Raw genomic sequence first — 16,518 nt, 5'->3', positions numbered from 1 at the left:
AGATCCTCTGTGTGGGCCCGGGCCTGTGAATCTGGGAGGTGAACTCGCAGTAAGGCACAGTGCTCTGCTTGTGGTAGATGATGCCCATTCATGCTGCTACAACCTCCGATGACAGCTACTGCAAACATTACAAAGCATCTCGTCCCTTCTACTTTTCTCCATCTGTTCCCCCCGCCTTGAAATCTTTGGATTGTTCAGCCCTCTTTAGCACCATTTAACTAATAGTGACACGAGTCCTCGCTGATCAGCCGATTTGGTGCAGTTTTTTCCCCCTCTCCCTCTCTCTCTCTTCAGTCAAGACGTTGTCCTCCATATGCTTTAGAAGAAAATGCACAGAATCAAAGCTGAGCCAAGTCAAACTTTGTGGACAAAGTCCTGCACAATGTGGCCACACAAACATACTGTCAACCAGCTCAGTACGTGAACAAGTCCAGGTCATCTAAACAGCCCGATGCAGTCAGCCCAGGGATGAACCGGTCAGATTTACAACACTGTGAGTTTCAGCAGCTGAGAGAATCAAACGCATTTCATTTTGAAGGTCTCCAAAAACAAATAAAACATGGATTTGGATACAATTAAAGCAGAAAAACATAAAAAAAAAAATAAAATAAAAAATACATGAATTAAAAACGTCCACATTTCTGTAAATAAGTAAATATTAAAAATTAAATATATTTGGTGTGACGCAAATCAATTTAAACTCAAAGCTCTTTTAACGTGAAGTGACAGACTATTGCACTGCAAACAGTGGAGCCTTATTGCACTTTAAAACCCTTCAGCTTCAACCATTAGTCCAAATTGGCTTTTGTGTTTTAAGACTTCAAAAGCTTTTTCCTCACATTCTTATGTTTTTGTTTTTTTTTCCCTTTCAAAAATCCCGGCAGACTTCATTCCGCGTTTTCCGTCGAGCAAAAAGACTTGGACACGGATTCAAGGAGACACATTTAGAAATTTAACCTCAGAAAGACGACGGGCGTCACCGTCTCACAGGTTTGCCACTTCTGGCCGATTGTGCAGGTTCAGTGGATTCTGCAGAGACGTCAGTGTTTCATTAATCTCATCAACATAACCGGGTACAGAGGCGAGAGTTTAGGTCCACGTGGGTTCCTCTGTCGTCCCAACACACGTGATGCACTGAGTAGCACTTTCTTCAACAACGTCCTCTCAGTTATTCTTCCTGGAGTTTCAAGTTTTTGCATTTTTGGAGGTCGGGCGGCCTCGAACTCCTCATTGTAATGAGAACGGGGTTGTCTTAGAGCTGCGTGAACAGGGAATGTGTGGACGTGACGGTGGGTTTTTAAAGTTTTCAAGTTATCAAATAGACCTGATTACCGGGCTTGTGCTTCTCCCTGTGTTTGCTGAGGTAGCGAGAGAAGCTGCTGGGGAGCGTTCAGAATGGGTCGATGGGAGTGTTACGCTGTGTGTTTCTGAGTGTGGCGTGCACTAGTCTGTTTTTAGGACTTTTGCGGAGTGTTTTTTGGAATACAATGCCTGCTGACAGAATTTTGTTGATCTTTGCAAGTGTATGGCTATTACTTTGTATATGTGTCTGTGTGTGTTGGGGCAAACATCTTCTGCTATCCAGGTCACACAATATTGTCTTCTTTTATCTGTAATCGTACGTGTGTGTGTGTGTGCGCGCGCGCTTATGTGTACATGTTTAGATGTTGCGGTCGTCCTGCTCATCACAACTTGTGTTTCCCTGTCAGGATGGAGCGGTAAAGCTCCTCGTTGAGTTGCACATAGCGCCCTCTGCTGGAGTCCATGAAGAACAGTCTGTCCGACACTGCAGTGGGGTCAAAGCCTTCCCGGCGCAACTCCGTTTTCTGGAACTTAAAGGTTCCTGGGGACAAAGAAAAACAACAAATATAAATGATGGCTGTTCTCACATGCTGTTCTATTGGCTTCATCAATAACACGAGCTGCTAGGCTTAAATTGATTTGTTTGAATCTATGGGACAAAACTTTAATCAAGCCAACTCATGCAAAGGATGTTTATTGCTTTTATTATTCTAGAATTAAAAAAAAAAAACAACAACCTCATTCCAGCTTTTAAACAAAAGAGTTTGAAGCGACTCTGTTGGATTGTGGAGGAACAAAACTCAGGAAGATGAAATAAAACGGCTGTAATTTGCATGAGTGGTTTCAATAGCTTGAATGAAATCAGCTTCATTTCAGAGGAAAGCCGCATTCCAACTCTTCCCGGAGATTAAATAGTTTTTAGTAGTTAAACCACTCTGCTATTATCGCAGAATTCAGCACTGAAAGACGAAAAGAGCTTTGTACCCGTTTTGTTGACCTCTGGAAGGAAGCGGAGGAAGACAGGTCGGGCGTATGGAGGAAGGGCCTTTTCCATATCCTTCACAAGCTTCTCCAGGTCAGAGGAGTGAGACGGATCAGCAATGGCGGCCATTCCAGCTTTCCCCTCGGCTCCTGAGCACACAGAATCAGCACACAGAGCGTTTATTAGGGGTAACTAAGAGGTTTAAGCACAGTTGTGTTGGAGCACTGAGGCCAAAGCTGTTGTCTCATATATTTAAAGAATAAGCTTCACTTTCATACCAAATGGATTCATTGTATTATTTTATTTGCCCAGCAGGTCACTGTGTGATATCAACGCCTTCTATGGAGACTGTATTTGATGTTGTGTCACTGTATCTGTCATATGTTGTCAGCTGTGACCCGTTTGACTCATCTTTTTTCCGACACAGCGCTGAGCATCAACTAATCTACTTCCTTCCTTTTGGAAATCAATAAACACACCTGATCTATTCAGACCCACTGGAAAGTGCCGTCATGTCATTTGTCTTTTGAAACACTGAAGCCAAAATTGCAGCTCTGCTTTATTAGTAATGACAACTTAAAATGATTCAACACACACACCAGGTCAAGGATGAGTCGAGACATCACAGCTGTAACAACGATAGCTTTCAACACGGCACAGTTCTTGGCAACCATCAGTCCAGTATTTTTATTTTCCATCTACATACTGCAGTATCTAGTGTTATGAAATGTATGCTATCTGTCTATCTATCTGCGAGGTGTTCTCATAAGTCTAAAATTGATATGTATACATTTAAAGCCACCAAAAGAAACCAACACAAGATTGTAACATGACTTTTCCCCCTTATTTTTAAAGTAATGTTCTGCATAAGTTCCTTATATAAATAGCAACAAAAAAGTCTCAGAAACAAGCAGAACATGGATGTGATCCCTGTATGCATTTTTCATGAGTTTGCATTCATTTTTAATCTTGTTTATCAGTTTATTGTTGTAGCACTTTGAGATTTTAGAATGTAAAGTGCACTTAAATTTGTTTATTTTCACCACTGCCTGGCTGAGCCAGTCAAATGTCAGGTACGAGAAATGAACAGCAATTTAGTGATCATAGCGAGAGGATGAAAGGGGAGCTGCAGGTGCCGGACATAGTTGTTAACAAGCCGCTCAAAGGCTTTAAAAGGTTGCATCTCCAATGCGTTGGATGGCAGTGAGGATAAAACACAGTGTAGGGGAGGGCTGACAGAAGCAGAGCAGGAGAGCGACGATAGCTCCAGTGAAACCAGCAAGGCAGGAGATTTGTGCGAGGAAAGGTCTGAAGAAATGGCAGAATTTATATAAAACTGTTTAAACAAGACGACATCTGAAAAATTGTGAGTTTCATTAGTCAAAAATGTGAAAAACTGTCGTTTTTAATATATGTATTTTAGAAAGTTAAAGCCATGTGCCATTATGAAAACAAGTTTTGACCTCTAAAAACCTTTTTCCAAATATGAGCCATGTAAAGGTGGTTTTATCGCATCTTATCTTACATTCAGACCAATAAAATGATTCAAAGCACAATGAGCCGAGTCATCCACGTTCTCAGCTTTTAAAAGTTGTTTGGACCTAACTGACACAGTAACAGTGTAGAAGAGACAGAGGCTGGAGGTCCCACCTTCATTTATTAATTTAGTTTCACAAGTGATATGAAGAGGAAGGTCAATTTAATGACATTAAAGGGTAAATATCGATGCTTGTTGATATAAGAGGGTTCTGTCTGTTGAAATTGTGGCCAAATATCTGGTATATTCTTGTGCTCGGGTCATTTGTCTAATCGGCGGTGAAGAAAAGAGCTTTATGGTGCTCACAATGATCAGAGTTGCTCATATCTGGTATAACAAAAAGTCACTTCCCAACATAAAACCAGGTAAAAGAGAGAAAGTGATCCAACATGCACGGCTTCTCGTGAAATGAGGACATTTTTTAAAAACCCAAATGCAAAAATATTTTGTTCCATTTAGTCAAATATGTGAAAAGAGAAACGGTACCTGGCACTTCCACTCCATACACAACCACATCCTTCATGTCCAGCAGCCTGCTGAGAGTTCCTTCAACCTCGGTTGTTGAGACATTTTCTCCTTTCCAGCGGAAAGTGTCTCCTGTTCGGTCCTTGAAGTACATGTGGCCGTACTTATCCATGATCAGCACGTCGCCTGGTGAGAGACCGTCGTTACTATACTCAACTGGACAAAATGAATTACAGTAAAATGATGTGTGAGTGAGTAACTCTAACCGGAGAGATAGGCACTGTCTCCCTTCTTGAACACACTGTGTGCGATCTTCTTGCTCGTTGCCGTTTGGTTCACATAACCATCAAACCTTCTCAGAGGGTCGTTCTGAATAATCCTGCCAACGAGCTGCCCAGGCTCGCCTAGAGGAAGAGAGAGGGTTGACATTTTGCTCCAAAAGGTTTCAGACATTACTGAAGTGCCTTTCAACTTCTTACAAACATGCTATTGTGGTATAATACTGATCTACCGATTATAACAAATTGACAATATTCATATTTTAGGATCTCTTGAATTAGCGCAACGAAAACTAACATTATATTACGCTTTTGTTTGTCAACTTCCAAACAGACACATCTGCTGTGTGTTGTGCTTACATTTTTAAAACAACCTCCACTGTGTGAGCAGGTTTAGTATGCAAACTTTAAATGGATTATATTTTGCAAAATTCCCTTTCTAATAGTTTCCTAACAGTAATATGCATCCCCATACCTGGAAATGATGCCTCAGAAGTCTCCCTGGCTAGTTTCCTTTTTTAAAAAGTGTGTTGCTCCAACAAGCGAATCAGACCCCATATCGTGTCATCGGGGGTTTGGCCAATCTTAATCAAGATAATCCCTCCCTTTGACCCTCCCACAATTAGGCAGCTCCATTCTGGCACATGGCCCCTGAGAGGAAGCGCTTTCTCCTTTTCCCAAGATGGGCCTGTGTGTGGGCAGAGCCAGTCCAGCTCCCACAGACACAGCAGATTCTGAATGCAGCTCCTATGATCCAATATTCAAATGGATGAAAATCAGGGGAAAAGCTGGATTTGGGGCAACAAACTTTGAATACAATGTTTTTGGACCAGCGAGACCCATGCGAGAGTGTTGAAAGGCTGTATAATATGACTCCTTTAAAATTAGTGTTAAATACATGCATACGGAAAACCCACCGGGTTTACAAGGAATGCAAACGCCATCAGGTCCCCGAATAAGCTCCATGGTCTCTTCGTCCACCCTCACCAGTCTGATGGGGTAGATGAACGGTAGAATCTGACTGTTGAAACCACACGCTCCAATCTGAAGGAAGCAGAGCACGTCAGCAACCTACATGTAATTGTGAGAAAGTGCAATCAAAGCAACTTTATCTTTACTGCATGTTTTCACCTTGTTATCAAAGTTGCCCAGACTGCAGTTGCACTCAGTGGCTCCATAAAACTCTGCAATCTGGGGGATGTTGAAGCGGTTCATGAACTCTTCCCATATGGACTGGCGGAGCCCGTTGCCCAGCGCCATGCGCACCCGGTGCTGTTTCTCCGTGTCTCGAAGTGGCTGGTTCAGCAAATAGCGGCAGATCTCACCGATGTACTGCACAATCTGAAGGATGGCAGCGAGAAAAACAATGGAGCTAAACATTTTATCTTGAATATCTCTCTATCACACCATTACGATCAGTCTGTTCAACGCTGAGGTTATAGTATGTCTTGCACTAAGGCAAGTCGGTGGCAGAAAAACATGTTAAAATACACTTACCGTACAGTTGTATTTGACACAGTCATCCCAGAAACGGGAGGCAGAGAACTTCTTTCGGATCACAACAGTCATGCCGTGTATAATACACTGGCCCACCCCCACAATGTTTCCTGTAAACAAAGAAGAATATGAAGGTTCTTGTGGTCTTTACAAAATGTACATAATATCTATCAGAAAGTGTCACGCTTTGTGATGTAATCAGTATGGCACAGACTGTTTTTAATAAGTATGGACTCTATGTTGATCTAAATCAATCAATATGTATGAGTGGACTTGACACATAGAAAGAGTGCTGGCCTTTGTTTGGTTGCGCTCACTTTCTGGAGTGGGTTTGCTTGTGGTGGGAACATGAGTGAATCGCTCAGTCCAACCTCACACAAACAATTTGAATTTAACGTCTCATGTCCAGTATATTTTGCATACTGGTAGAGTGAAATGTAGAGCTATATATTCACACCTTGCTGGTGAATAAATAGGACATCCAAGATGAAAACATATCAAAAGGCATGTTGCTATTTTAAAAGGGGTCATATTATACAGCTTTTCAACACTTTCACATGGGTTTTGTTGATCTAATAACGTTCTATTCAAAGTTTATTGCCCCAAATCCAGCTTTTCCTTGATTTTCACCCAATATTGGACCATATGAGCTGCATTCAGAATCTGCTGTGACTGTGTGAGCTGCGTGTGGGCTGGACTGTCTCCGCCCACACATGCCCATCTTGGGAAGAGGAAGTATTTCCTCTTGTGATGCCATGTGCTCGAGCAGAGCTGCATAATTGTGGCAGGGTCAAAGGGAGGGCCTACCATGATTGGGATTGGCTAAATCCCCAATGACACTACATAGGGTTTGATTTGTGATTGGCTTGTGGGAGCAAACATTTTTTTTAAATGAAACAAGCCAGGGAGAGAGATGACAGACTTTCCTCACTTCTGGGGTGTCATTCCCAGGTATGGGGACACATCATACTGTTGGAAAACCATTAGAAATTGAATTTTGCATATTAGGACCCCTTTAAAATTGCCTCTGTTTAATGTGGTTTCTTAAGCTTTATTTTGGTGAATCCCATGGTGTTCGGTTTGATAATTTTCTGTGAAATAATCAATCACAACATGGAAGAAACCCAATTCATTTATCAGTATATTCACCATGTTTATTATCTACTTGTCAATAATCTCCAAAGAGGCTTCAAACTGATCAAACCTGCATGAAAGAAAACAAAGCAAACAGCCACACACACCTGCAGAGTGGTAGAGTGGAAGGCAGTCATACAAGACATCATCCGGTGTCATCCTAAACCCATAATAGACTAAAGCTGCCATGCGGTAGTACCTGAAAGACAAGGTGGGGTGGGTCAGGGAAACATATAAGATGATTAAACAAGAAACAAAAAAGAAACAGTTTGATGTAAATCTCCAAAACACTATTTGTATAACACACGAGAGCTTCATGGATCAACAAGAGCAGCAGCAGATCCTGTCGCGAGCTGCATGCCTCCTTCATACCTGCTGTGCACAACAATAGCAGCTTTAGGCATCCCAGTGGTTCCCGACGTGTAGATGTAGAACAGGCGATCTGAAACAGGCGAGAGAGAGAGAGAGAGAGAGAGAGAGAGAGAGAGAGAGAGAGAGAGAGAGAGAGAGAGTGAGAAACACAGATCGACAGCTAAATGTGCTTCACATGTTAAGATGAACCATGTTTTACGTCCACCATTCCAACAGCATGTTTTCCAAACAAACAGAAACTTAACGCTCAGATATGATTAGCTACACTTAGCTTGGCTCCTTAATTACAGACGTTTTCACAGCTAAGAATATCAGATCATTTTGAGTAATCTGGATTAAGGCCGAGTACAGCAGAATGCGTTTTTAACCAGAACAAAAAAACGAGGCACTTAGGTCAAATCTATTTCCATTTTTTTTCCCTTTATAAGCCCCAAAACACTGCTCAATAGAAAGACTATGCAGTGCTTTAAGGCTATGATATGCAGTTAGAGAAGGGGATTACGGTAGTAAAAATAACTACTTTAAAACATTTAGTGACACGTTTTCCACAAGTGAATGATCTCTGTGTATAGACATACAGAATATATTGGCTCATTCTTACGAAGACTGCTAAAGTTAACGGTCATTTCAAGTCCAAAGAAAATATCGTAACTGATCTGAGCCTGAGGCATTTCGATTGAAACCGCTCAAGCCACCAGAAACAATTTGGTTTTGAGCAATAAGCCATCAGTGAGCAATTGCAACAGTTTACATAGTGAGGAAGAAAATGGTTTCATATCACCCTCAAGCTAAGACCCAGTGAGTGTCAGTTCCCTAAATCACCCTTGTATTTCAGTTATGGGAGTATTGTTTGCTCGGAATATTTTTAAGCCTTTACAGGCAATATATATATAATAAAATCATTGAAACTGTTCTTATAATTTGTTCTTCATTTAGTCAAACTGTAAACGCGCTGCCTTAGAGAAGCATCCACGTTCATTCTATTGTGACTGTTCGGCAGTAATGGCTTCGAAATGCTATTTAACACCTCAATCTTACCAGTAAATAATCAACTTCTACAAGTTAAATTCAAGACTTTTTAAGACCTTTTAAAAAGACTACTTTGAACAGAATTTAATGCCCATGCCGTGCCAAAGTCGTCAAACACAATACAGCGAAAAGAAATATGGAAGCAAAACTTAAGAGCTACAATATCAAATTTAATACCTTTAGAAAACTTTGAGGTATTAAATGCAGATTTGTAAATTCAATACTTTTAAGACTTTTTAAGATCCCAAGGGAATGCTGCAATGAAGAGTGAAATTGAAATCAACAGACAATATGAGTGTGAGACGGCATGTGCACTGTAACTTCCTGGTTATCAGGGAGGTCATTTTCACCTGTGAAGCAGCGTTGCGGCCGGCGGGGCAGATGGGAAGGGGCATTAGCCAGCAGCGGCTCGAGGCACTCTGTTCCCTGTGGAACTCGTTTGGGGTCCCAGTCTCCAGAGCAAAGCATCTGCACGGCCTTCCTCATCGAACTGTGGACCTCCGACACGGCTGCAAGTGATGATCAACACATTAAAGTGGATTCAGTTGATTTCACAGTGTTTTGTGGGAAGAGGGCACATCACAAAACTCAGATGAGTGGCCAAATGGAATCGAAAACAATGACAAAATAGATTTTCAGGAGTACTAAACCGGGTCAGAAAGGTTAAAATGCAGGCAGATATTATTGACATGGTGATTTAAAGAATCAGTGTAACCAGAAAAGACACAAACCTATTACATGTAACAGTGAGAAATGCAAATGAAGCTGAAACGGCCTCATATAGTTTTCTTACAATAGACTACCGCTATGATTGTGGGTTTCTCCATGGCAAAAAAGGCTGAGTTTTTCTGATTACTTAAAAGCACAAAGCAGACGACAGGTTTGGGATCCACTGACTGCAACATTCAATCCACTGGAATTGACTGCGCCATCAATCCCAGAGTGAACGGCTCAAAACTTGTTGGCTCTTTATTGCCGTTGTGCTCAGGGCTTTTCAGTGGGCAGGGACCCAGAACAAGGCCATGAAGAGAATGAAATGGATCCGTTATGTCGGTTAAGTGCACTGGGCTCCTCAAATATAAGTAACGTCCGTGCACTCGACAATTGCTGTGAAACATTCTGAGCGTGCGTCTGTTTCAGCTTCTAGAGTTTGGAAGCTTTCTGAGCTGCAAAACATGAACAAACATCCACAAAGCCAGAGGTGTCAAACATGAGACCAGCCAAGCAGAGGGACAAATCCAGCCAATTATTTAGCAAAATCTAAAAAATGACAAAGGCAGGAATCTTTTTTTTTTTTTTTTTTTAAGTAAACGAAAAACGTGGCTACTGCTTTAGTGAAATCAGCAGATGGAACACAACACTAAGATCAGCTCTAGACTAGGCAGCCAACTGGAGCAACAAAATTCAATGCTACTATCTTATCTATGAAGCTACCTATCTATCTATCTACCTACCTATCTATCTATCTACCTACCTATCTATCTATCTATAAAGCTTCTACAAGCAAAGTTACACAAGGATCAAATCCATAATGTGAAGGTGAGTTTGTGAAAACGTGGACATTGCAGACTGCCAGCGCTCTGAGGACATTCGTCTGGCAAAGGAAGATTTCCTGTTGCATTTATTCTAATAAAAATAATTCAATAAAAATGCAACAATCTCTTTCAACCAGATTTCCCACAGCATTATATCACTTATTATCACTATGATATCACTTAGCATGTTGATAAAATGTCTTTTTGCATCTTTTGGTTCCATTTCAGAAATGTTACTGTGGAACTAATAAGAGCTTCATAAAAATGTGACTTTTTATAATATGGTCCAGTCCAGGAGATTGTCCAAAAACATTTACTTGAGGCTAATTTGTGACTTTAGTACTTTCTAGGTGTGGCTGGAAATGATCTGTTGGGTTTAAAAGTGGTTAAACCTAAAACTTGAAATCACAAATAGTATGTGGAATTTGTTTGTGGAGCATTTGGTTAGCGTAGCATAACCAGCAGTTGACTATTGTACTTTATATCTGTATCTGCATTTCCCATTTTGGGCCTTTTATCAGTCAAGTGTATCGCTTATCAAGCGGTGCTCGTCTCCGTCAAGCACGGACCTTGAACGCTGCACTTTGGTGACACCGTCATTTTTCATCTCTCTTCGTTACGTCTTTCCATTCGTCTGCCGTTTAAGGCTCGGCCGTCCGATATTGAGAAGACACCTCCTTCAAAAGCCATTTATCTTTTATGACCTTTGTTGCTTTCTCCCCACACCACTCACATTACAGGAAGAGTAGAACAACAGACATCAGCATAAGCTGATGCTCGTCTCACTTTAACAGTGCGCAACCCTCCTCCATCCTCCACGCTCTTACCATCAGTGAGCTCCGAACCAAAGATCACCGCTTTGGCATTGGAGATGGTGACGCAGTGCACTAAGGCCTCCAGTCTCAGGTTGAAGTTGATCAGAGCAGCTTCGACTCCGATCTTGGCCATCCCCAACCAGAGGCCGACGTACTGGGACCTGTTCTCCATAAATAGAGCCACCACATCACCCTCCTTAAGAAAGAACACAGAGAAAGACGTGGTGTCAGACAGAGAGATTGTTTCTCTCCGAAAAATGGGAATGAGATATCATTTCTCATTCTGAATGCTTTGATTAGTGTTGAAAAAAAAAGAAATCAGTGATATTTATCTCTCACTCTATGTGTCAAGTTGTGATTGGTAAACATACCCTGAAGCCGCGCTCCAACAGCAGGTTGGCGACTTTGTTGGAGTATTCATCCAGCTGCCGGAAAGTCCACCTCTCTCCCGTCCCTTCAAAGATGAGCGCCGTTTTGTCGCCGTGACGCTGCACCGTTTCAGCAAATATCTTGGGAATGGTGTTCTTCTGCCCGAGGTGCCGTCGGACGTTCATCTTCACTTTCAACAGAACGCTCGCTGCACTGAGAGAGCAGAAACCCAAAAACATATGATTATAAAAATGTTTTAAATAATTAAAAGGCCAACTAAGAGAACTCTAAGAATCGCTGCAAAGTTATGAGATCATTCACGTCACCGGATAAGATGATTATCCGAGGTCATAGTGTGTAACCACAAAACAATAATGTAACTTACGATGGGGCTTCAGTTTCTAAATATAGAAACGTGCTCCAATTAACACCCACAGGGTCACAAAATACTCATGAATGATAATAGAATAAGCTATAATAATGAGTTGTAGCTTGTGTGAAGCTTAACTACATTTAGTAAATTCCAAATTAAGGTACTTTATTAACTGTATTCTGAAAAGAATAACACCAGACATGAAATATTACAATACTTTCTGTATACTAACTCTCATTATTCTACATTTATGGTCCAAAAGTAGAGATAGCAGTCATTTTCTAGAGTAGTAAATAATTACAGAAACATGATGAAAAGCAGGAAGCCATAGTGCGTCATGTTTCTTTTATGGCAGTGATAACATGCTTTAGCACTGCCAAAGTTTTAGTGTCGTGTTTATCTGCATAGCCATAACCTTTCCCACACAGGCGATTCAGACCTTTTCATGTTTGTTGACTATGAAGTTTTTTTCTGCAATTTAAGATCAGCAAAAAACTCTTCACAATATATGAATCTCTTGAAGCATTTTTTTCTTTTTAATAATACTGACCTATTGTGCACAGAGATGATTATTAAATCCTCAGATTTATGGTTTCTTTATTCGCTTTCATGACTCACAACAATGACAGATTCTAGCTTGCGCAAATGCTGTTACACCTTCCAAATTTGCCCTGTAAGAATGTGTAGGCTGGAATTTATTCAAGTACACGAGGTAAAGTCATGAAGTTTAAGGATTACAGAGCCCTGATCTTGCCGATTTTCAACTCAAGAGTTTACAGAAAGCACCTGAAGATTTCTTAATGGGCCCATTTCCACAAAATCCTTTGTCGTTTCTGAAGTGCTGATGGGAAACAAGTGAATCAATGCACAACAGCTTCCAACTGCAAATATTGGTATTAGGTTTAACAGCCAAAGAATTCCCCGTGAAACCCCTTCCCCTCCAGTTTTCTTTGTGTAGGAATTTTCGGTGGTGGGTTTTGGAACAGGAATATCTAGTTTGGTGCAAGCGCGTTGCGTCAAACCAGGTTTACTGAAAAGCGTCAGGGATGTAGCTAAGTTTACACGCACATTTGCAATTCCGCAGTTGTGATAAGACTTCAGCTGTATGTGTAAATCAAACATCTGAGCCACTCCTACAACACAGTTCTTATCAGGTATAAAGGATATACAGACCAAAGTTGTTATATATCCCCCCCCCCCCCCCCCCCAGACTGTAGTTTGTCTGAGTGTTCAGCAGGTACCTGTTTTTAATAATTAACTTTGGCACCATAACCATTCGTCAATGACTCACAGTCACCATGTTTACTCTCATATTGTTCAATTTCTTCACCTGACGCACGAGCAAAACCCCTGAAAAAGTTCGGACAACGACATGTTTTCTATTGTTTTGGCCCGAGAAGACATCATTGATCCAATAAACTTGATCTGACGTTGACAAATGGTTTCAAACTTTATTGCGGCATCCTTCAAAATGTACCGCAACGTTAAAATCATTTATTTCCTTTTAACACTACAACCATGACAGCACTGCAGTAATACATGCATGGCAGAACCATGAGACTACAGATTTCACTGTCAGTGCCACAATCCTCACAAACTACTTTAGGACTACTTCAGAACTGGATAATAATTTGCGAATAGAAAAAGATTTATATTGTTTGCAGTTTAATAAAAAGTATTGCAGAAGTGCAGCATGTGCTTTGTGTGATCTCTGCCTATGAGTACGAATTTCATACATCATTGCCAGTTGGATAATGACCAGAGAAATTGTGGTTTTAAAGATTTAAAACAATGCTTCCTGTGTCCATTATAAAACAGGAAACTCATGCTCTGACATATACTGATTGTTTTGAGATTGTTCTCTCTTTTTTTTGTTGAATTTATTGAATTGCACCTTTGTTATTATCGTTTACCGCCTGTAGCCTGGGCATGTTTAAGGTGCTTTACACTGAAATAATGCAAAGCCATCCTGGCATTATAACACACAACATTTTGTTCATTGCTTACTGTAAGTCTCTGCCAACTGTTTTGGCGAAGATACGCAGAAAGCTCCATCCTCCACTTCCCAGATAGAAGATCAGGATTGCCGGAAGAACTTGGTACCAGGGCAGGCCCACCAGCAGTCTCAACACAAATAGCAGGGCTGTGCAGCATGCTAGACGCATCATCCTGCAAATATGCACACACACACAGATAGATACAGATAAATGCCTGAAGGTTACAGATCACGACTACTAATCACAAACATTCAGGCATAAACACCAATTCAGTGGGAGAAAGGTTACATGTGGTTAAAGGAACAAATCTTGACTCGGCATCTATCAAGGAACCAAGAAAGTTATCGGCTGTAATTTTGTTTCCACATCCTGCTAAGCTCTATTAGTCTGTGAACGTGGGACAAACGTTTACCTTCATGAAAAAGAAATAGATAAGATTCATACTGAAGGAACCCTGTGTAATGTTACTAATGACGCGTTTGAAAGAGTAACAAAGTAAAAGTATAAGAAAATAGTCTCATCCTGCAATGTAATTGTGACAAAAAAAAAAAATAAAAAATCATTGCATGACAACTTAAGAGAGCAGAACAGGATGAAAGATGGTATTACTGTTTTATTTGGGGTTTTTTTTTTGGTTTTTTTTAGTTCCAGCTCACTGCAGTCATAAATCTAAAAGAAATGTGACTTACAATAAGTCTGCATCACTTAAAGTATGAACCAGAGCTTTCCAGTCATTCAGAGCTTTACAAGTTTGAACAAAAATATTTTACTTTATCCTGAACGGAATGAAAAAAGGACCAGATGGACATTCTCAATCAGGTTAATTTGCATGCAGCAGAGTTTTGGATGTCAAGAGGAGAACTCTTCACAAGTAACAGCTAAACTGGAGGTTGCATTCAGTTAAGCCATGGCTCTTTTCTAATATAGATTCTTGATGGAATAAACAAGTTTTGTTCAACGAAAGGAGCATGTAAGGGTCAACAAAACATGGCTTCTGGTTAACCATGTCATATAAATGGGGGCATTATTGTGGCACTTTAAGATGTGCGAGTGCCAACACTTCAGTGTCTTGTAAATTGTAGTACAAAATAACAAAATACAAACGAAATCAAAAGGCAGCATGTGCTGACACCGGTGTTCCGTGCCACAAGGTATCCAGAAAGCTGACCCTAAACAGTAAACGATCGGCCTGCATGTCTTATAATATATTTATCAGGCTGTGTGAAAACAATCGGAGGGGCAACACTATAGCTGTAACTCTGTTCATCAGGCTTCCCGATGAAGCTCCGTCGTGCTAATTTAATAACGAATGATGAGATTTTAATCCAACACTGGCGCCAGCTGGGGAAGGGTGCAGTGAGGGTATGTCACATATCAAGGAGAATGGATGCATTGAAAAGGACAGCGAGACGGAAGAAGAAAGGGAGAAAAAAAAAAAAAAAGAGCTTCATCATGCGCTGCTGCTGAACCCGGAAATCTCCAAGACGCGTAGCATCATATTGCGGTAGAAGGCGATGGCAGATCTGTGGTGGGAGGCTCAGCCCATCGTGGTGAGACTACACCACACTGATCGAGCCATGTGCGCTTCAGACGCGGCCTCCTCCACCTCCACCACCACCACCACCACCACCAGGTGCCAACCGGAGGGACAAAAACCTGATGCGTGTTTTCATGGTAACAGGCGCGCCGGGGGAAGCGGGATGCGCAGCGGACTGCGCGCATCGGCTTAAAGGAAGCGGACGGACAGTGTGACAGAAGGAGCACGCTGTCCACGCGCACATTATGCATCTTTCGATGGCCAGAGGGCCGTGTGACATCAAAGTAACGTCCAAGTGTCCCGGTTTAGAGGAAGGGAGTCGTCCCTGGGCTCCGTTATTTCTTCTAACGGGAATAATAATAATAAATCTGACCGACCCGCCGAGTTGAAGAGCGCGGGGGCGCACGGCCAGCCGGAACCAACACGTCCTTATCATGATTATTTCAGTGCGTTTTACATACCTTGCACCTCTTTCGCGTCGTCACAGCATGTAGCTGAGCAGAAAATCCCAAACGTGAACCTCGTCGTGTGCGATTCCACCTTGATCGGCTTATCGGCTGGCCCGGTCGCCCCTGTCCTCTCCTCTTCCTCTCCTCTCCTCCCCGCTAACCGACCGAGCACCGCTGCTGCTGCGGCTGCTTGACAGAGGCTCACAGACGGACGTAGACGCGCACCGGGATCCCCTCCTGTCGTCAGTACGGCGACCCGCTGCTGCTCCCCAATGACCAGGCGCTGTGCGTCGACTTGGACCCGGCGATCATCATCCGTTCATTGTCACGGTCATTTATATCAGCCCCGGCTTCATTGTGACGGATCAGCTCGCAGCGAGGCGTAATTCAAATGACCTTATAATTTTCTTAGTTGGGCCCGCCCACGGCACGTCGGCGTCAAATCAGTGAATCAGGAATAAGCGCGAGACGGACGGCTGCCGGGACCAATGGGGAGCGGGCGCTGCTTGCACATCCCATCCGGTGGTGGGGGAGTCTGCGGCACCGGAGAGGAAATGCGGCGCAGCACGCAGCGCTTTCTATCCGGTAGTGACGAGGCCTGACGCGGAGCCTGATGGCGTAAAAACGAGCCCTGCCTCTGGCCGGAGAGTCCGCCTCACCGCCTCCATTCACCAGGGCTCAACCTCAAATGATCTTTAAACACGCCTCTGTCAACACAAGGGGCCTGGAGCAGAGGACGAGGAGGGGCGAACAATAGCTAGAGTCATCTTATCAGGGTAGTCAAGGAAAGGACCTGCAATAAATAAAAAGAAAAATCTATCTAGTTAGCAAACAGCTCGTGGCTTTA

At 42.2% G+C, this 16,518-nt stretch overlaps 1 protein-coding gene across 1 annotated transcript; it reads right to left on the bottom strand.

Moving 5' to 3' along the window:
* Positions 1-863: 863 nt before the first annotated feature.
* On the bottom strand, positions 864-16,111 carry slc27a4 (solute carrier family 27 member 4). Its single transcript, XM_080476545.1, has 14 exons — positions 15,684-16,111; positions 13,696-13,857; positions 11,318-11,528; positions 10,959-11,142; positions 8,947-9,105; positions 7,568-7,637; positions 7,303-7,394; positions 6,062-6,171; positions 5,696-5,905; positions 5,482-5,608; positions 4,553-4,690; positions 4,308-4,472; positions 2,287-2,433; positions 864-1,843 (listed from the first exon to the last, which is right to left on the bottom strand). Exons 2-14 carry the CDS (start codon positions 13,854-13,856, stop codon positions 1,686-1,688), a joined length of 1,932 nt encoding a protein of 643 aa, XP_080332671.1. The 5' UTR covers position 13,857; positions 15,684-16,111; the 3' UTR covers positions 864-1,685.
* Between the last annotated feature and the right edge of the window lie 407 nt (positions 16,112-16,518).

Source organism: Lipophrys pholis, assembly GCF_963383615.2.
Source record: "Lipophrys pholis genome assembly, chromosome: 12".
Lineage (NCBI taxonomy): Eukaryota > Metazoa > Chordata > Actinopteri > Blenniiformes > Blenniidae > Lipophrys > Lipophrys pholis.
Note: the sequence above shows the minus strand (reverse complement) of the source record. Positions and strands in the feature narration are given on the sequence as shown.